The sequence below is a fragment of the Oryctolagus cuniculus genome, chromosome 12, assembly GCF_051225735.1.
Source record: "Oryctolagus cuniculus isolate XC-2025 breed Fujian yellow rabbit chromosome 12, ASM5122573v1, whole genome shotgun sequence".
Taxonomy (NCBI): Eukaryota; Metazoa; Chordata; class Mammalia; order Lagomorpha; family Leporidae; genus Oryctolagus; species Oryctolagus cuniculus.
Genome location: NC_142878.1, coordinates 64,205,014 through 64,225,190, shown reverse-complemented (window position 1 = coordinate 64,225,190; position 20,177 = coordinate 64,205,014). Strand labels below are relative to the sequence as shown.

The 20,177-nt window shown below is 62.3% G+C and overlaps 1 protein-coding gene across 1 annotated transcript; it reads right to left on the bottom strand.

Annotated features, from left to right (window-relative positions):
* Positions 1-6,319: 6,319 nt before the first annotated feature.
* On the bottom strand, positions 6,320-15,009 carry DLL4 (delta like canonical Notch ligand 4). The gene is made up of 11 exons (XM_008269178.5): positions 14,608-15,009; positions 14,229-14,498; positions 13,675-13,732; positions 12,648-12,911; positions 12,260-12,320; positions 12,042-12,172; positions 10,376-10,545; positions 10,029-10,248; positions 8,321-9,023; positions 7,741-7,849; positions 6,320-7,302 (listed from the first exon to the last, which is right to left on the bottom strand). Exons 1-11 carry the CDS (start codon positions 14,671-14,673, stop codon positions 7,297-7,299), a joined length of 2,058 nt encoding a protein of 685 aa, XP_008267400.2. The 5' UTR covers positions 14,674-15,009; the 3' UTR covers positions 6,320-7,296.
* Positions 15,010-20,177: the final 5,168 nt, after the last annotated feature.

The following is a 20,177-nucleotide window of genomic DNA, read 5'->3' as shown; positions in this document are numbered from 1 at the left end:
GCTCATTCCCACCAACACACGTTTGTAGGGGACGGCTCATGAGCGGAGTCTATGAAATGAACTGACAGCAGTCACAGGGACACGGAGGTGTAACATGTTTGTGTGTGCAGTGGCATCACAGGAAGGAGAAGTGAGCAAAGCAAACCCAGCGAGAGTCAGCTCCCACGCCGCTGTCCCTCGAGACCCACAGGGGCTTGGCTCCAGGGTCCCCTCTGGATACCAGAATCCGGGCTGCTCAAGCTCCTTATGTGAAACGGTGTAGCATGTGCACAGACCTGCCCACGGCCTCCCGTGTACTTGACATCATCTCTATGGCACTTTTACTCCCTAGCATAATATAAATGTAATGGAAACCACGCTGTGCTGTGTTGTTTAAGGACCATGACAAGAAAAGAAAAGCCTATACGTGTGCAGTGCAGTAGAGATGCATTTTTTCCCCAATATTTTTGACCTGAGGTTCAGTGAATCCACAGATGTGGAGCCCACAGAGGGCCAGCTGCACTGTTCACGGCAGGGAGGAGAGAGGGCATGGAGGCCGCCTGGGGAGGTCCCTGCACAGAGTGGGTCTGCCTGGCCATGGCGTCCAGCTCCACCCGTCTTGTGACGTGAGTTTGATCTTGATCCTCCTGGGTTGATGGGAAGTGGCTTCACGAGGACGAGTGGCTTTGGAAGATCTGTCCTGAGGCACAGAACAGAACTTCAGCAGCAAAAGCTCCTTCCTGCATTTGCTCTTTTTATTTTTCTTCAAGATTTTATTTATTTATTTGAGAGGCAGAGTTAGAGATAGAGAGAGGGAGAGACAGAGGGAAAGGTCTTCCATCCACTGGTTCACTCCCCAGATGGCCGCAACGGCCAGAGCTGGGCTGATCTGAAGCCAGGAGCCAGGAACCAGGAGCTTCTTCTGGGTCTCCCATGTGGGTGCAGGGACCCAAGCACTTGAGCCATCTTCCACTGCTTTCCCAGGCCGTAGCAGAGAGCTGGATCAGAAGTGGAGCAGCCGAGACTTGAACCAGTGCCCATAAGGGATGTCAGCACCACAGGCAGAGGCTTAGCTACTGTGCCATAGCGCTGACCCCACTAGGAGCTCTTTCAAAAATTTCCCACCAAAATAAACTCGTATTTGAATTTGTTTTTCACAATCTTTTTGAAGTATCCCAGTGCCTAAGGAGCACATCATTTTTGGTTTGTCATCTCCTGAACTCCTCCAATGCACCCCAGAACGCCTGAGGGTCAGAGGCAGCGGTTCTGCTGGTTGGACCAGCTGAATCCAGGCCCAAGTGGGGCAGGCTGCTTGGCCCTGGGGCCACGAAAGTAGGGACTGAAAGGATGTGACCCTTGTCCTGGCAGAATGATGGTCCGTGGGATGGCGGGAAACCCTGGCTCCTTGCCTGTTTCCTGCCTTCCATGGAGGGAAAGACCCGCTGCCTGGGCACCTCCAGGGAGCCAGTGTTCCAATTCTTCCCAGCCACTCGGAAGGGAAGGGGCCAAGGCTCTGCGGGAGGATAGGGGGACGGCGCAGCGGTCCCAGTTCCCAGCAGAGAGCCAGGTGTCATTTGTGGGGGCAGCAGGTGGTGGGCTGCTGCTACTGCAGTGGGGAGCGTCTCAGTGGGTGGCCGCGCTGCACAGGGAGCCCACTGGAGCTCAAGGTGAAACTTCAGACCCCGTGGAAGTGCTGCAGTGTGGAAGCGCCTGGCTTTGACAAGAGCCCCCAGGAAAACAGCCCACGTGAAGTGCGACTGCTCACAGGGTCCTGACTGCGGGTCCCCAGACAGCCCTGGAGACTAAAAGCAGTGAGGTCCCCAAGCAAGGGCAGCCAGCACACTGCTAAGACAAAGGGGAGGATCCCGGAATGTCTCAGCGCTCCTTTGCCAGCAAGGCAGAAGAGGGAGTACTGAGGACAAGGAACCCGTGGGGACATGCAAAACGAACAGACCCAGCCTGGGAGGCGGAGCCTGGCCAGCTACACCACCGTGGAACAGGGACAGCCCTCCTCAGCCCTGCCAGGCCGAGGGGTCACTGGGGACAGCCAGGCTGGCCAGGCCTGGCTCTCGGGCTGCCCTGCCTCAGGGCGAGCATGGGGCCTGAGCAGACCTGTCGCTACATCCCAAAGCCTGAGATGCTGTCCCTGACACGACACTGTGAAATACATATTTGGTTCCATCCCACTCCTAAAGTTGTGGGAATCCCCGAGGTAAAAAATGTCCTTTTGTGTGTTAATGAGATGATTGGTGGCTGGCAGCCCTAGCTGGCCTCAGGTTGGAGCTTGTCACCAGAAAGACCGAGGCAGGGCTCAGGTCTCTTCCCAGGAGCCAAGAGAGGCTGAGGCTGAAACTGACGACCAACGGCCCATGATTTGAAAAAACACAGCTGAATGTATGGAGGCTCCTAGCCAGCAGGACGGGGACGCCTGAGCCCCTGCCCACATGCCTTGTTCTGTGCGGTTCTCCACTGGATCCTTCCTAATAGCCTGTGTAAAAAGCCGGCTAAGGCAAGTCACGTGTTTCCCTGAGCTCCGTGAGCCACCCTGGGAAACCATGCTCACCTGGGGAGGGCGCGTGGGAAAGCAGATTTATGGCCGGTGAGAGGCAAGGTAAAATGGCCTGCAGCGTGCAGCCCAGGGCAGCCTTGTGGGACTGGGCCCTCAACCTGTAGGATCTGAGGTCTGAGGCCAGTCTCCAGGTAAATTGCATCAGAGTTAAATTGAATTAGAGGACACCAGCTGGTGTCTGCTTCAAGAAGAACTGATTGGGGGGGGGGGGCGCAATCTCCACTCGATTTAATGGCCAGAGGTCACGGAAGTCTCCTGTGTTGACTGTTGTGCCATAGCTCCTGCTGGCTTTTTGGATCCTGTGTCTCGACCCCAGGCAACCTTTGGGGATGAAGGGAACAGGCCAGGATGCTAAAGGGCACAGCTCTCCAGAGGCCCTGGGAGGGGGGGGATCCCTGGGGGCGGACCCCCAAGGGGAAGGTATGACTTTCAGGGGGTCCTGGGGCCTGCTACCCTTTCCCACAGCAAAGAGTCTCCCATCTACCATGCCGTAGCAGGTTGCTCCAGATCCACGTCTTCCTCAAAGGCAGACACCGAAGGAAATGAACAGAAACAAGCCAGGATCTGAGCTGCCTGCGCCAGGGCTGCCCAGGCTGCTACCCAGCCAGGCCTCAGCCCTCTAGAGGCCGCCCCACTGCGTGGGCAAGAGGTGTGAATGCAGAAAGTGGTCTCTGAGATATAACTGACCAACCAGCACTCACCAGTGTTCTCCATTAATGCCTTTTACACCTTGGCTCATCAGACAAGTAATTAGCCGGAGGGTTAGCTTCCCTGGGCAGAGACCGCGCATTGCTGCCAGTGCTTGGCGTGCCATAGGCGCTCAGCTGGTGCTGAAGGAATGGAGAAATGGATGGGCTTGTCCCAGATCACCCGGCAATAAGTGGGGCTGGAGGGGCGCTTCAGTCTCCAAATGCCAAGCCGGTACCTTTCCCCAGCCCGCCCCAATTCCCTTCCACTCCGGGGGCCGGTGGGGCAGACGGCAGAGCTGGCTTCCTAAGCCCACGGGGCTGGCTGCTGTGTCAGCTGGAACAGACCTGTGGACTGCTTGCCACTATCTGGGAGAAAACATAGATAGCACTGGGCTCCCTGCACTTTACTCCCTCGGCTTAGGGCCGCGGAGCCTTCAGGCAGCTCTGCCGGGCAAAGACGTCAGGGCGCCTAGGCACAGCCCCTCCCCGAGGCAGCCCTGCTGACCCCGGGACCTTGCGGGACAGCGGCCCAGAAGCGCGCAGCCCAACGGCCGCGCGGCGCCCTCTAGTGCCGGGCTACGGGGCCCGCGCGGTGCCGCCCGCCGCTCCAGCTTCCCGCGGCCGCGGCTCGGCGCGGGCTCCCAGGCCAGGGGCGGGATTCGGGGAGGCTAGAGGCGGAGCCCAGCAGGGGGGCAGGCTCTGAGAAACTCTCGGCCTTCGGCGGCTTCCCGGCCCGGGAAGTGAGCCGGGGTCGGCGGCTGCAAACAGGAAGTAGGGCGGTAACAAAGGGCGCGGGGGCGGGGATGCGCGGGACCTCCCGGGCGCCGGGCGGCGGCGGCGGCGGCGGCGGCAGCGGCAGGTGGAGGACTGACCCCGGCCAGCGGGCGCACCTGCCTCTTCCGCCGCCGCTTGGGGCTCGGGACCTGCCGGATCCGGCCGGGCCATGAGGCTGGGCGGTGTGCCCTGGGTGACCACGAGGGCGTGGTCGCCCGAGGCAGCCCTCTGGACCTCCCAGGCGCATCCCTCCGCGGCAAGGGACAGTCACAGTTCCGAATGAATCACTTCCATCCCCTTCCCGGAATGCGACAGGCCACGTGGGGCGGAGGGCTGGGTCCGCTGATCCTGCAGACCCCATGGCAGAGGGGGCGGGGAGCGCTGTGTCCCCAGCAGAGGTGGAGCCACAGGTCCACTGCTGCGGCCCGCCCCCGGCCAGCAGGCAGGCGGGAGAAGGACCCTGGCTGAGCCGAGAGAAAGGGCTTTCCTCCCTCCTTCACTGCCCCTCCCTTAACCGCTCTCTGCAGCCGCCTCCAGGTGGTGACCAGCCAAGAGCCCTGGAAAAGCAGCTGTCCTCAGGGCTGGAGGTCATTGTGGGGTCAGATTTGTTCTCCAGACAGGGCACTGGCTCCAGGCTGTTAAGGAACTGATAAGCTCTGAATTCTCTTGTAAAATACCCATGGAAATTAATGCTGGCATTTGCTAACCCAGGGCCAGCACCTCATAGTGAGTCTCCAGCTAGCACCTGGCTGTTACTACCCAGCCTCGGGGACCTCTCGCACACCTGTTCACTCAAGGAGTCAGCAAAGTCTTGGGTACCTTACTGATGAGAAGCCAGTGAAGGTTGGGAAGTGACCTTCAGGAAGTCCTGGGAGCCCAGTGTTGGGGCCGTTCCCACCCCAGGTGCCTGGCCCAGCTTCTGCTGCATTGCTGGAGACGGAGGTGGGCACAAGCTACAGGTGGGAGCTGCTCGAACCGAGTCCAGGCACAGGGCCCCACCTTCCCTAGAAAGCCAGTGTGGCAGCAAGCTCGGGTGGCTCCCTGCCCAGGGTGTCAGAGCCCCCAGCCTTCTCCCCTCCAGGGCCCTCCTGAGAGGGTCGGGCAGCCCGTGCTGCCCAGCACAGCCTGGTGGTGTGGACGTGCGGGACTGCGGGTGTCCTACCTGGCCCCCACATGGGAGCCTCGTCATCTCGCCTTGTGTCCTGGCCCAGTTTCCCCCGCCCCCCAGGGCCCGGGAGCTGCTTTCCTGTTTCATTTTGGGCAGGAAGAGTGAGGTCGTGTTGTTCTTCCCCCTGCTGCCGGCTCAGGCTGTGGGAACGGTTCCCTGAATGCTTTCCTGTTTGATACCCTGTGTGTGCAGCGCAGGGAACAGGGAGCGAGGAGTGGGGCGTGGAGTGTGGAGTGTGGAGTGTGAGCATGCTCCTGGGTCCCTGGCATACGCGTGCGGGTGCAGGTGCGGGTGCAGGTGCACCTTGTCAAGGAGAAGAGCAAGGTCAGGAGGGCTGCCTGCACTTGGAGCCCACTGGGTGGGAGGGGAGCTGGGAGCATCTGCTCAACTTTTTGTCAATGGCTCATTTTTTTCATCATGTGGCTCTCCATGGGGGATGTTTGTGGTTGTGAAGAGAGGGCGGTGGCACCCTAGGGACTATCCTGCACAGCGGAGGAAGCCAGGCATGAAGCAGAGACTGGAAGCTCCCTCCTTAGCACCCCAGCCAGAGGAACCTAGCCTGCATCTCCCCATCCCTGCAGTCCTTAATAAACTCCTGCTGCCACCGCAGCTGTTAAGGGCAAACCCAAGGCCAACCCCCTCCTGCCCCACCCTCCTGGGGCCAATGCCCTGCCGAGCCAGCCAAGAAAGAGCAGAGCCCCCTGTCCACTACACCCGCCCGAGGGCAGGAGGAGGAGCCACGGTTGAGACCCCCATTGTCTGACAAAGGAAAAAACGGGCAGGACTGAGGGGTATCATGAGCACATGTAAGGCTCTTGGAGAGGAAGGGAGGACAGACTCAGGTGGGGGGGCATCGCCCCAGGAATGGTGACAGCAGAAAGGGCAGGCCCACAGCCAGCAGGCAAGGAGTGCTGGCCGAGGCTGGCCACGGGAGAGGTGAATGTGGGCTGCTCAGGCACTGGAAGGAGGCAAGGGCCGGGGTGTAGCAGGCCATACCCAGGTGCATGCTCAGGCCCCAGGGGCTCCTGCAGGGCACGGAGCAGCAGGGCGAGAAGGGGCCTTAGAATTCTTCGGGGTCGGAAGGTGGGGAGGGGGTTCCCATTCTGCCATCACAAAGACAGGACCCAAGCAGTCATAAGCTCCTGTACACATCTCTTCCATGTTATAAATACACATGATATACAAAATAACGTTATAAAATGTAGAAAGGTCAGTGCTTCTGATTCTTAAATTACCGAAATACTAGACTCCAAAATAAACTACAAAAAAATAAAAACTCATATTATTGATTTCTGAAGATGGGCTTCTAGGGTTGTGTGGGGGCAGTAGTGGGCATGGTCAGAGCCCAGGTTCGAGGGAGGGAAGGGTCCCATCTCTCCCCCAGTGGAATGTCCACCATCATTGCCCTGAGCACCCCAGCAAGGCCTGGTGCCCGACGGGCACAAGGGCCAGGTCCTCTGCCTGTCGCTCCCAGGAGCTCAGAGGCAGCTGGGGCAGAGGGCAATGGGTGCCAGGTAAGACTTACCAACGTTCTTGCCCAGGGGGCTGGCCAGGGAGAGGAGCTGGGGGGCAGTCCAAGAAGGGCCCACGTGCGCTGCTAGGAGGCAGGGGCAGAAAGTGCTCCTCTCCCTGCGGGCCCTCGCCTCACCTGCAGGGCTACCCTTGCCAAAAGCCACACCTGATGGCTTTCTGGCCCCCTCTGTCCTCTCTGATTTGGGCCCGGCTGTCTCCACGGAGCCTGGGCGAAGGCACTTTTGGAAACACCAATGCCAGTGCAGGCCATGGCAGCTCCAGGCCCCCACAGAACCACCACCACTCTCTGGAAAGCAGGCCAGAGCCCTGGCTGGCAGGGCAGGTCCCAGTGGCACCGCTCCTCTCCTCTCTGTTCCCCTGGCTGGCGCAGCTGCCAATCTGATGCCAGACAGACGCCCCCAGGTGTTCAAGGGCATTGCATCTCTTGGCAAGGTCACAGTCTGTCGGGTTCGCGCCATTCTTCCTCCTCCTGAGAGCAGCACGTTGCATATTTAAAGCGCCCCATCCAGGATGCAATGTAAACAACGCAGAAGGAAAGTCCAGCTGCTGGGCCGAAGCCAGGCTGTCCCGGGTGGGCCCCTGCCTTATACCTGGGGAGCGTCAGAAGGTAGGCATGAGCCAAGGGCAGGCAGGGCTGAAGGCAAGTGTGGGGCTGCCCACCCTGACACGCCACACCTGAACTGGGGAGCTGGTGCTCATGGGGTGGTCTGATGGAGGAGGCCAGTGGGAAGGGGCAGGAGGACCCAAGGCAACCCCCCTCAGCCACCAGCGGCTGGGAAGCAGCACCAGGGAGCTGGCCTAGTGCCACGGCTGCCCAGCACAGTGCCAACACAGTGGGAGAGACCAGGCCAGCCCTGGCTTATGTATCCTGTTTCACCCCCTCCATGGCAACAAAGCCAGCAGGGACCCGAAAGCCTGCCCAGGAGGCATTCTGACCCAGCCTCCAGGAGTGGCCCACAAGGTCCACAGTGACTGGACACTGCCCCCAGCCCCCACAGGGCAGGAGGGATGGCGGGCCCAGCACTCACCTCTGTGGCAATAACACACTCGTTCCTCTCTTCTGATATCAAACACACAGACTGGTACATGGAGTCCCTGGGGGGGCATATCGCAGATATCCGACACTCTGGCTTTTCACTGAGGGAACACAAGACGGGGCGCTGTGAGCAGAGGGTGGGGGTGGGGAGAGGCTGGGGTGGGGATCGGGGAGCCCGGACCCTAGAGAGCTGGGGCGCTTGCAGAAGCGGCACTGGGCAAGACCAAGGGGCTTGAGCAGAGCTGGCCTCACCAGGGAGGTGGGTGGGAGGAGGCCCCTAGGAGAGCCCCAGGACTCCCCAACCTTAGGTCTCAGGCCTGGGAAAGCGTGGCACTGCCACTGGAAGCCACAGCCACGGAGGGATGGGAGTCAGGACAGCCTGTGCACACCTGACATCTGTGAATGAGCCCACAAATGGGGAGGGAGGGCAAAGGGTCCCTGGCAGAAATCGTGTTGGAGGAGACGCCTATCAATAGCCAAGGGCCTGGGCCAGCTCCCCACTCCCTGGGAGGAGCCCAGGCAGGCCTCTGTCGGGATGCAGGGCCAGGCCCAAGGCCTTCCGGGTAGCTCACCTGTGTAACCGCAGTGGCACCTTCTCTCCTAAGCTCTTGTCGCTGTGTAGATACTTCCCAGGCATGGTGCCCCGGCCCAGGGGCCCAGGGGCCAGGTTATAGTCCAATGTGTGGTTCTGCTGTTTGCCACAGTTGGACTTGTCCAGGCCACAGTCCACTTCCAGCTCCTTCTTCTGGTTTGTGTTCTTGAGCTGGGCAGCGGGGATCAGGTTGTCCTTTTGGAAGTCCGACAAGTTGTTCATGGCCTCCCTGCCACCATCCTCGGGCCGCCGGAGCCGCAGCTGCCGTACAGCCACCGCCACCATGCCCAGCAGCACCAGCACTACGACCAGCCCCACGCCCAGGGAAACAGCCACCCAGGGGAAGCTGGGCGGCAGGCCCACAGGGAACTCGCAGCGGCTGCCCACGAAGCCGTAGGGGCAGTTGCAGACGAAGCTGTCCGGGGAGAGGCCGGTGTAGCAGGTGGCCCCGTTGAAACAAGGCCCAGAGGCACAGGCATCTCCGGGTGCCTGCACCTCGCAGCGCCGACCAGAGAATCCGGCCGGGCAGGTGCACACAAATCCATTCTCCAGGTCATGGCAAGTGCCACCGTGGGTGCAAGGGCTGCGGGCACAGTCGCGGATATGGAGCTCACAGTGGGTGCCTGTGAATCCGGGACGGCAGCGGCACATGTGGCTTGGGCCTCGGTTCAGGCACTGGCCCCCTGTGAGGACACACGGGGCGCGGGTCAGCAACAGCCTACAGGTCGCCGGTGCAGGGATGGGGGCCCATCGTGGGGACAAACTAGGTCCTTCTGGCTCTGTGAGCACAGGCAGCGCTGACAGAGCCCACTATACCGCCAGGACCCAGAGCACAGAGTGACTCTGCCTCCCTGCAGCTAAAAGCACTAGCGTCTCATAGAACTTTCGACTCAGACGCCTTTGCTCCAGTTTGGGGAGCAACTGTCTCCCTCCAGCTGGGGACCTGGCGCTTGTCGCTTTGCCTCTGAACCTCAGCTTCCTCACTTGCTGCACTGGGGTAGCACGCGGTGCCCAGGCAGGTACGAAGGTGCACAGAGGCAAGAGCTCCTGCTTGGTGCATAGCAGATGCTCAAGTAAATGCGATGCCTGTCGTTTCACTCCACCTTCACGGCGGCACCGAAGACAGAGGACAGGCTGAGGAAGCAATAGTGGCCCCAAAGAATTCAGTGGGCGTCCAGCCTCATCTCAGTCCCTCCGATCTCTCTCTGAGTCGCAAGCTTCTCTGTCCCCTGACGCTGCTGCCCGCCGGCCTTGCACCGGGCCATCCAGAGGCCAGGTACACAAGGGTTACCAACACACTTTTGTGTGTTCTGAAAGGAGGCCAAACACCCTAGACGTCCTGTCACACCAGGCTCTGCACGGGGCAAGGAAGGCCTCCAAGAGCAGCTCTGACTGCATCCCCTGCCTCCAGCCTCCCTCTCTCCAGCCCAGGACTTCCTGGCGAGGGTCAGAGGCTGCCCCAGCTGGCAGAGAGTTCTGACACGAGGCCTCACAGGGCGTGCACCACCCCTCTCCGAAGGCCTGCTCCTCACTACTAACCAGCTCCTCTTCCCAAAACACCCTCAGTCGCTCAAACAAATTCTTCACCCTCCAGAACAGACAGGGGCCCATATCAGACCACCCAGTGTGACAGATGGGCCCTCCCCTAGGCTGGCAGACTCCCAGGCTGGCAAGGCAACAGGACGCACCATTGGCACATGGGTTGCTGGTGCACCTGTCCATTTTCTTCTCGCAGTTGGAGCCAGTGAAGCTGGGGGGGCATTCGCAGGTATAGCTGGCCCCCTGGTTGCGCTCGTGGCAGGAGCCCCCGTTGAAGCAAGGGGAGTCGGCACAACTCAAGGTGCTGTGTTCACAGTGCGTGCCATAGTAGCCCGGGGGACACAGGCAGTGGTAGCCATCTTCCTGGTCCTGGAGAAACCATAAAGGGGCCAAAGTCAGACCCTACAGGGCAGGGATGCTTGGCAGGGGCTGCCTGTCTGCGGCTGTACATCCACCTGGCCGGGTCTCTGCATTCTGGTGCCGGCCTGGGCCTCACCTTACAACTGCCCCCGTTGCGACAGGGGTTGCTGTCACACTCGCTGAGCTCCAGCTCACAGTCCACGCCAGTGTAGCCTGGGCGACAGGTGCAGGTATAGCTCCGCTGCCCACTGTTGGAGCACGTTGCCCCATTCTTGCACGGGGAGTGGTGGGTACAGTAGTTGAGATCTGCAGAGACAGGAACCGACCAACTCAGCAGGGCCAGGGGACACTCCCACCTCAGGGCTCCTTGTGGGGCAAGTTCACCCCCCAGGTTTAGCTCAAAGAGGTTTCAACTCAAAGTCTTCCAGGCCCACATATCCTTCCTCCTCTGTCAACAAGATCGTGTAGGTGGAAGCACCTTGAACCACATATGCCCAGGGCAGTCCATCAAGGTTGAAAATACACAATTGGACAACGTCGTGCCAGGTAAGCTTCGTGCCAGGTAAGCTTGCACACACTGCCGCCGGGCAGAGGAGCACGGAGGCACAGAAGAGCAGGGGAGGGCAAGGCCACGGTCAGGGAGGAAATGAGGAACGGTTTCATGGAGGAGGGGCAGCCGAGATAAGCCTGGGAAGCTGGAGAGAGGGGTGAGCTTTCCACTTAGGGAAATGGGAGAGGGGAGAAGGGGGCTGCGGCAGGCGGGGAGCAGGCATTTGTTGGAGGAGGAGGTGTGACAAGCGTATGCTGAAATGTAAGTATTTGTTTTCTTATTTGGGAAGGACAGGGAGGGAGAACCAGACAGAGCAAATATAGGGACTGTAAGGGCTGTGTTTGCATATGATGAGTATATGACCGTGTCACCTGGGAGCGAATGGAGAGGAAAATGAATGAGCAGGAACCAGGTGTGTAGGTGTGTGTGTGTGTGTCCTTCTTGGGGGAAGGGGAGAAGGACAAAGACATACACACAAAGAACATAACGTCTGAATTCCAAGCCCCTCGCTGGCAGCAGGTGAGGGCCCAGACAAGTTCTCTCCAGCCTAGCAGCTCTTCTGCACACCCTGCCCAGGCCTGGGACACATGTCGCTGTGGCAGCTACCTCCTCTGACCCTGACAATGCGAGGCACCTGCTGCTGCTGGCAGAAGGAAGCTCCCTCCCCCCTGGCTAGGACTCAGAGACCCCTCTGTAGCCAGAAGCGTGGCTTGCGCCCCCGAAGCAGGGAGAGACAGTGTGTGCACAGAGCTGTATGGAAAGAGCAGCTGGGGAAGAGTAGGGCAGGCTGTTTGTGCCCACACCGGCAAGTCGGTTAGATAGCACTCTGCCCTGAGGCCCAGCTCCCCCAGGGCTTTGGGGCAGCCGGTGGGCACACCCCAGCAGACAGCTGTTTAGGGGAGAGCTGCTCAAACAGGCCTAGAAGGTAAGCAAACACTTAGGGGGTTAATAGGTAACTACAAGGTGGAAAGAGGAACTGAGCCTGGCCTCCCTCTCGCTCTGGCCTTTATGAGTGCAACCTGCAGGCTGCCAACCTGTCACCTCCTGGCTTCTCCCGCCACCCTAGCTTCCCAGCACCTGCACAAGGACCCACGGTCTCACGTTAGGCCCACGGTGGAGACTCTTTTCAAAATCTCAAGATCCGTGAAGGATCCTGGGAAAGCTACTAGGTAAGCAAGGGCCACGCAGCTTCTCTGGTTTCCACCCTCCCCCCTCTCTGCTGTCCCCTCTGCATCTCCTTGTCCCAGCTCACCTTGGTCACAGAAGAGGCCTCCCCAGCCCTCGTCACAGGTACACTGCCAGGGGATGCTGCAGGTGCCGTGGCGACAGCCATTGTGAGGGATGCATTCGTTGCACAGGCGGCCCTGCCAGCCTGGGCGGCAGCTGTGGAACGGAAGTGGAGGCTGAGAGTGAGGTGAGGGGCCTGGCCACGGAAGCTGCCCGCACCCCGCTCCCCGTCCCCCGACTCACAGGCACTCCGCCGGCTTGCTGCAGTAGCCATTCTGCTCGTGGCAGCCAGAAAGGCAGATAGCTGCGAGAGGAAAGCAGGGCTCGATGAGCTTGGGGTGCCAAGGAAATCCCGTTCTCCACCTGCCTAGGCCCTGGGGGTGCCCCAGCCCTCCTGGCCTCCTGGAGGAGCCATGGGTATCTCAGAAGGAAACTCTGGCACAGGGAAGGAGACGCTTTGCAGACTTCAGTTGCAAGGTGGAAGGAGAGGGGCTCCGAGCCCAAGCCCACCCTTAGCCTCCCTGGTGTCCGGAGGCCCAGCCCACAGGCAGAGTGACCCTACCACGGAGGCAGGTGCCACGTCTGCACAAGGACCCTCCCTGTCCAGGCAGGTGGGAGCTCAGCTGCTTACGCAGTTCGCAGTATTCCCCGGTCCACCCAGGCAGGCAGGACAGGCTGCCGTCCGGCTGGCACACGTAGTGGCCGAAGTGGTCATTGCGCTTCTTGCACAGGCGAGAGCAGTTGTCCCCATAGTAATGGTCGCTGCAGATAACCCGGTAGGAGTAGCGCAGTCTGGTGAGGGTGCTGGCTTGCTCATCGGGCAGCCAGTTCTGACCCACGGTCAGCGAGCCCTGGATGGCGATCTTGCTGATCAGTGCATCTGGCGGCAGGGCCTCTGAAGGAGCAGAAGTCAGGTCAGGGGGGCGCAGCCAGCCCCAGGGGGTGCAATGATGGCGACCAGCCAACAAGCCAGCCTCAGTGTCCACAGGGACCCACACGGCCCACTGCATAGCCGTCCTGTGTGTGTGCATGTGCAGGGGGCCTGATGTCATTCAGAAAGGGGACAATAGAAGGATGTTAAGATATCCCAGTGTTCTGGAAGCAGACAGGGAGGGTAAAAAGGAAAAGAGGTCAAAATGGGGGGGGGGGTGAAAAAAGTTAAAAAAAAAAAAAAAAGGAATAAAAGGTCTCCAGCCTGGGGTCTGCTGGGAGCAGGGGGTGCTTCAGTGCCCACTCAGGGCATCTGTCCCCAGAGGTGGGTGATGGCTTTCTTTTTCCTTTTCAAAGTGAGAATTGTTGTGCTGCTGAAATGTCCTTTTCCTCTGTGTCAGAACAACATCCCAAAGCCATTATTCCCTTTCCAAAGGAGCGGAATTCGCAAAAGGTGTAAAATACAGGAAGGGGCCCGTCAGCTTTGGCCTTTCTCACCGCCGCGCTCCCCGCGTTCCCACGCCAAAAATAACCCGCAGGAAACGCAATTGTGCTCCGAGTCCAGGCAGCGGGCGGAATCTGAGCGTCCAGCGCGGGGCGCAGCTCCCGGCCAAACTGAGCGTCCTGCCCCCCACCCACAAGCCCACACTTCCCCCACCCGGACAGCAGTTTAACTCTTTCGGCGCTGCGCGTGGCGCCCCCCTGTGGCGGCGGAGCGAGCTACTCACCTGGCCGCAGGTCGTCTCCTGGCGCGTGCCAAGCTTCGATGATGAGCGAGAAGGTTCCCTGGGAAGGGGGGGGGGGGGTGCCAAGAGAAAGCGAGATGAGCAGGGGGAAAGGTAGGGGTGCCTTGTGGCAGCCGGTTTAATTAATCTAATTGGAGGATACAGTTACTGCTCCCGGGTCAACATAACGGGTCTGCGCGCAGTGCAGTGCGCAAGCAGGAAAGGTGAAAGAAGGCTGGGAGGGGGTGCGGGGTGAGGAATGGGGGGGGGGTGTAAGTGAGAGCCCCGGGCAGGGTGGGAGGGGGCGTCAGGGCGATAGGTAATGAAGATGGAGTCCCAGGAGCTGGGGGAAGGGAGGAGACTGGGAGGACTGAGACCGGTGCGAGCCTTCTAAGGGATGGAGTCCCAGGAGAGTCGGAAAGAAAGGGCCAGGGGAGAAGACGCCCCTGGGGACCTTTGGGCGGGGGTGGGGACTCAAGGAAACCTGAGGGGGCTTTGGTTCCGGGGCGCTTCCTCTCTGGGTCCGTGACCTCCCCGTGTGCTCAGGCAGTGCTCACCGGCCAGGTGAAATTGAAGGGCAGTTGGAGAGGGTTGCGCCCCCCGCCGCTGCTGTCGTCCTGGACCGCGAAGGAGTTGGTGCCCAAGACCGGTGTGGAGACGCTGCCGAAGGTGCAGGGGCCCGGAGAGACGACTGCTTGGAAATGCTTCAGACAGACGCGGAAGAAAGTCCGGCAGCCAGGCTCGCACGGCCGCCCGCTGGCCAGCACGCCGCGCTCGTTGGCGAACTCCTGCAGCTGCAGCTGGAAGACGCCGGAGCCGACCGCGCGCTGTTGCACAGGGACGGAGGGAAGGAGAGAGGGCAGCGGTCAGCTCAGCCGGCGCCCGCGGCTACGGCCCGGAGCGCCGCGCGGCGGAGGGGGGGTCGCGGGACGTTACCTGCTGCCACAGTGCCACCAGCAGCAGCAGCGCCCAGCCAGAGGCGCTCCGGGACACGGCTGCCATCCCCTGGGGCGTCGCTCTCTCCACCCGCGGGCCCCGAATCTGGTTCTATTCGGGACGCGCCTCTTTCCCGCGCGTCCGCCCGCTGGCGGGGTCCCCCAAAAGCCGGGCTCCTCTCGGGACGCTGTTCCCCCCTCGCCTTCTTGCTAGCTCCGCTGCAGCTGCCGCGGTAGGTAATCCAGGTGAGGGCGGCTGGGCGGTGGCCGAGCTGAGGAGGTGTCCTCGGGCTAATCCTGGGGCTGCTGGGGGCCGGTGCCCGGGTACACTGTGCCGAGGCGGCAGGGGCTACGGCTCCCGGCCTTGTGTTTCTGGCCTGCGCGCAGCGCTGCTACTGAAACCTGCGCGCTCGGGAGCCTTCCTTATATATATTGGCTCCTCTCCTCGCCGCCTGTCACTCAGACTCGTGGTCACTCTCCCCTCCCCTCCCGGCCTTTAGCTCTTACAGTCCCAGCGCCGCCTGGAGGGGGCCTCCGCCCCCGCCGCCCCCCTCCCTGCCAGCCAGTCCGGCGCAGGTCCCCGCCCCCTCGGTGTCGTTCCTAACCCCTGGGCCCCCCAGCTTTGCGCCAGCGGAGGTGACCAATCCTCTGTGATCGCCGTTTAAAGGGTAGAGACCTTGGCCGCCGGAGGACAGGGAGGGTGGCCGGGCAGGGGCGGGGGGGGGATGGGGCGGGAGGTGAGCGGGTGGTTCCCGGATGGTCCTGGGGGCGGAGACACTAGGGAGTCCCCGTGGACTGTGCGTCCGCAGCGGGCGCTAGTTACCTGCGGTCCTCGCACAGGTGATAAGAACTTAAGCCCAGAAAGCGAAAACCAGTGTTCGGGGAACTCCGATCGCTTTTTCTTTCCCAGAGCTTCGAGACCCCCTCGCCTCGTCGGCCTCCAGCCTAGAAGCGCCCACCCACCACTTGACCCTGCGCAGCCAGGGAGCCGGCAGACGTGTTAACCGCTCCTTGGCCGCTAGCAGCAAGCTGAGCGGCCGAGCGCGGAGCTCCGGCTGCCTCCCTTGCACCTGGTGGGCGTCTCCCTCGCTAGCTGCGGGGGCGTGCCCAGCGCGTGCCTTCTCCCCCTCCGCCCCCCGCTTGCGCTTGGCGCGTGCCAGCGCCCAGACGCGTGGTCCCCGAGGTGGGGGGAGGCGGGGCTTGGCCCCCGAGGTAGGGAGGGGGCGCGTCCTCAGCTGTATGGTAATAAGTCCGGCCCCGCCTCCAGGGCCTCCCTTCACCTGGGTCCCGCTGCAGCTCCAGCGCCCACCGTGTCCCCCCTCCCTCCCCAGAAGCACCAAGCCCCCGCCCGCGTCCTGCCGCTCCGCTGAGGCAGGGAGGAACGCTCCCGGCTCCAGACTTGGCTCCGGCCACAGGAGAGTCGAGGCGAGGGCCTGAGACCGGGCAAGCCCGGGTCCTCTCCCCATGGGGCGGCTTGTGGGGTGGAACTAGAAGCGCGCGCAGTATCTGTAGTTTCAGGTAGCTTCGCGCTCTCTCACTTGCGCGTTTCTCCCCGAGTGGCCCCACTCCTCCAAGCAGCAGCGGCGGCGGCGGCGCAGCTGCTTTCCCGGAACCCGGCGTGATCCCCGGAGGCCGTAGACCGGGGAGGGCCGGCTTCTCTCAGTCTCGGGGGTGCCGGGGAGCTCTCTCTCTCTGACGCTGAGGGCGGCGGAGCCCTGTGGCTTCAGCTGTCAGCCCGCCCGCGCGGTGATGGCTGTCGTCGGGCGATAAGATCAGCGCGCGGGGCGGGGGGGGGGGGACGGGGACGCGGCGCGGGCCCGGGGGAGGTCGTGGGGGGGGGTGCGGAGCCCAACAGCTGCCAATGCTGAGCATAGTCTGATTTTTTTTTTTTTTTTGGCTTGGGTGGAGGTGGTGGAGGACTAGGGGAGAAAGGATGAGAAACAAGAGGTTGGGAGCGTGGGCTGGGGGAGGGGCGAGGTGAGGCTCCGGGCTCCGGGGTCCCCCACGCACGGCCACCCCTCCCAGCCACCATCTGGCGCGAGCGGGTTGGCGTGGGGAACTGAGGTGGGGCGGGGGCCGGCAGATGGGCCCAGGCTGCGCTCGAGAGTTAATGTAGGTTATGGGCAGGCCCGAGGGAGGGGGAGGCCGGGCCGTGCCTTCGGCCATCCTGCCAAGTGGCCGCCCGCTGTGGATCCTTCGACCTGCCGGGATGCCAGGGGGGTGCGTCCTACCCACCCCCGAGCTGGAACCCAGCCTCTGTCCGTTCGCTCCCCAAACCCCTACCGGGGAATTCATCAAACATGCTCCGTTCCTGGCGCGGGGCTTGCCCGTCCCTCGACGGAGACTCTAGGCTTTTCTTTAGGTACCGGCAGATCTGGAACTCTCCGCGTCCTCATACACACCCAGGCTAATGTGCCCAAAAGCACTCTGCAAACGGGCGCAGACCCAACAAAAGCTGGGGTCAGGACGATACTCAGGGACCAAGTGCAAAGAATCCTGGAGATCTAGGAGCCCCTTGCTGGGGCAGGAAAGGACCCGGCCAGAACACCACCTCTGGTTCTGAGCACCAACCAGCGATTCCATCCATGGGGGTCGAGCTTCGCTCGTGTTCACTGGGCAGAAGAGGGTCGCTTCCTGCGGGGAAACCGGGGGTGAAGGCCCCGAGTTTCATTCCCCCTGCTCGCTGGGGCTCCTTTCTCTCACTGGCAACCTGCGGGCGCGTCCCGGAGCGCGAGGCTGGGTGGCTTCCGAGGCCGCAGGTGGCGGTGGGGCTGGACCTGTGCGGAAGTCCGCTGACCCCGCGCCTGGGGTAGGCGCTCAACTGCGCCTGGGTGCGGGGTTCCCGGGCATGTGGAAGGGGATTCTGTAGCCCGACAGCCCCGCTCCGCTGCCCAGCGGGATCGAGGCCTGGCTTCTGCCGTTCCCTCTTGGCTACTGCGCACAATCCCTTGGAAAGTTGAGCCAGCCCCTGAGGTCGAGAAACGCCACGGTTGCCTTCCAGATAAGTCCTTAAGCCGACCCCGGGTTATTGGGGTGCAGCAGGAGCCCGGGCACTCCTTCCCAGCAGTGTAGCCCACGAGGTTTCCCAGGGCCGCAGGCGCCTCCGAGGCCCCGGCGCCGTTTCGCCGCCTTCTCGGCCGCCTGCCCGCCCTCCCGAGGGATAGCTCTCTCCACTGGGCACGCTGCGCCCGAGTAGGAGCGCGGCGGGGGCCGGGCCAGCGAGCCCGCTGGACAGGCCGGGGGCGGGGAAGCAGGCCTGGTGGGGCGGGGCGCTTAGGCCTAGAGGGGCGCCGCTGCGGTCGTTGCGGAGAAGGGGCCACGTGCGGGGAGCGGCGGCCCGGGAGCTGCACAGAAGGCGGAGAGATTTGCAAACTGTTGCTGCCACATGGCTGCTCCATTCGCCCCATTCACATTGAAATGAGGCCGGCGCGTGCCTCATCTGCCGCAGGGCGCTGCCACGCGTCAGCCTGGCCCGCCGCGTGCCAACTGGGGCAGTGGGGCTGGCGGAGCCTGCCAGCCGCGGGGGCACAGCCGGGCCCTGCGGCCGGCAGTGGCTAGGGGAAGGGAACCGAGCTGCCCTAGCCAGTCGGGCGCCGCAGGTTCTCGGACCTTGGCCCTGCCCTTGGGAACCAGCGGGCAGAAAGGCCCGAGACCGACGCGTTTCCGAGGGGGGCCGGGATCGATGCCGCCGCTCCCCGCAGATGCGCCCCGGCCGCGCTACTCTCCATCTGCCGCCGCTCGCACCTGCCGGTCAATAAATCGATTTTACAATTTAATGCAGCAGCTTCCCGCCCGCCTGGGACAGATGCCGCCGCAGAACCACCTCCGCCCGTGCCCCTCCTCTGCCCTCCCCTCCCCAGCGGTTGGGGACGGGATTCCCGCTCAGCGGGCGGGGCCCCGTCCGCCTCGCCTGGAGCCCCTATAGGGAACCGCCGGCCCTGGGTTTTCCCCGCGGAACAGAATGGGTTCCCCATAGGACTGGCCTGCAGCTGGCTCGGGGGGAGGAAGAACTTGACTTGGTGGTGGCCTTTGAGGACTCACTTGGGGGCTTGGGGAAGGAACCGGATGAGATGTGCGGGGGTCCCTGTGCGAAGGGAGGGGTGTGCACTGACTGGCGCCAGGGGGCCCCCACGAGTGAGCACTGAGTCTGGTGGACCCAGCTCTTGGCACTTTTCTGGCCGTGTGGTTTGGGGCTTGACATTTAACCCCAGCTCCATGCCTCAGTCTTCTCTTCTGCACAGTGGGGATCAGACTGTGGGTTTGCTGCACCCAATAAACGATGCTGTCCTTTGCCCCGGGGCCTTTGCCAGACAGTTAGGACAGGTGTGGAATGGAGCTGAGTTCCAGAGGGAAAGGAGGGCAGGGCCAGACGAACTGGAGGGAGGAGGCTTGAGCAGGAAAGCCAGGGGCGCCGCCAGGGGAGACGGGGAGACGGCAGCTGTGTGAGGGGCTCTGTAGGGACCCAGTGCGGATGGAGAAGACTGGAACTTCAAGAGTGAGTTTGGAGGAACCAACTGCCCAGGGTCTTAGCCTTCCGGAGTTGGTCCTCCGGCCAGGCAAGAAGTAGGTCTCGCACTAGCACCCCTTCTCCTTCTGGGTGGTGTTCGGGAAGCAGCTTCTGCATTGCTCTGCCCCTCGAAGTGACTGGAAGCTGGGGGCAGGGCGTGGCTTAGCCCTCTTTCCCCATGTCATCAAGAAGGGCCATTAGCCCGGCAGGGCTGCCCACTGACTGTGGCTCCCGGCCAAGGAAAGGATGTCCAAGCGGGCAGGACCCCTGGCAAGAGCTGCAGTGCCTGCTCTAGAGCGCCTCTCACCTCCTCTCGGCCAGGTTCCCAGGGCCCTGAGGTCTAGATTAGTCCCACACTCTGTCTCCTCTGCCTTCCCCAAAGACCTGGTGCAGGGGGTATCTGCCACTGGGGTAACTGGTGTGGACGGGGAGAAGCTGAGGTCCTCTACCTGACTTGTGGTGGGGTCGAGCTCCCCCAGGACTCCTGGGCCCCAGTCAGGAGGAGACACGTGGCTGCAGGGGCTCATGCTGCTGAAGACAGGGCCGTGGCCACAGTTTCCTTTGCTAAGCCCAGGGGATGCCTGGAAAGCAAGAGCCAGGAGCCGTGCTGCGGGTATTTCCAGCCACAGAGGGGGCTGGGGTTTAGGGCAGCCTCCAAGGCAACTTTCCCAGAGCGCCTGGCTTCCCCTGCCCCAGCTTTTTCCTGTCTCCACCCTGGTCGGGGAGCCCTGAGGCTCGCCAATAGCAGCCTTTGCCTGGAGACCCCAGACTGGAGGCCTTGCCCAGCCTGCCCCTGCCTGCCCTGAGGCCTCTGAGAACGTTCCCGTGGGGCTGGAAGGCAGGGGGCACAGGGTGGAGGCATTGCTGGGCGTCTCTGCCCCCAAAGAGAACTTGAGGGGCAGGATGCTGTGGTGGGGGGGGGGGGCAGAAGTGCTTGGGTTTGAGCAAGGATTCGGATTGCCTTCCTGCCCTGAGGGGGCTCTTCCTCATTGCTCCTTCTCAGCCCTGTCCCTGCTGACCTTGGACATCCTCATCTCGTGCCCCCTGCCCAACACACAGGCCAG

What these genes read in the sequence shown, in the direction of transcription:
- DLL4 (XM_008269178.5), bottom strand. Translation starts at nt 14,673, where the DNA reads ATGGCAGCCGTGTCCCGGAGCGCCTCTGGCTGGGCGCTGCTGCTGCTG. An exon ending in CGGGGAATACTGCGAACTGC is followed by an intron (nt 12,321 to 12,647) that starts GTAAGCAGCTGA and finishes TTCCTCTCGCAG; the next exon opens with CTATCTGCCTTTCTGGCTGC. An exon ending in AGCAAGCCGGCGGAGTGCCT is followed by an intron (nt 12,173 to 12,259) that starts GTGAGTCGGGGG and finishes TCCGTTCCACAG; the next exon opens with CTGCCGCCCAGGCTGGCAGG.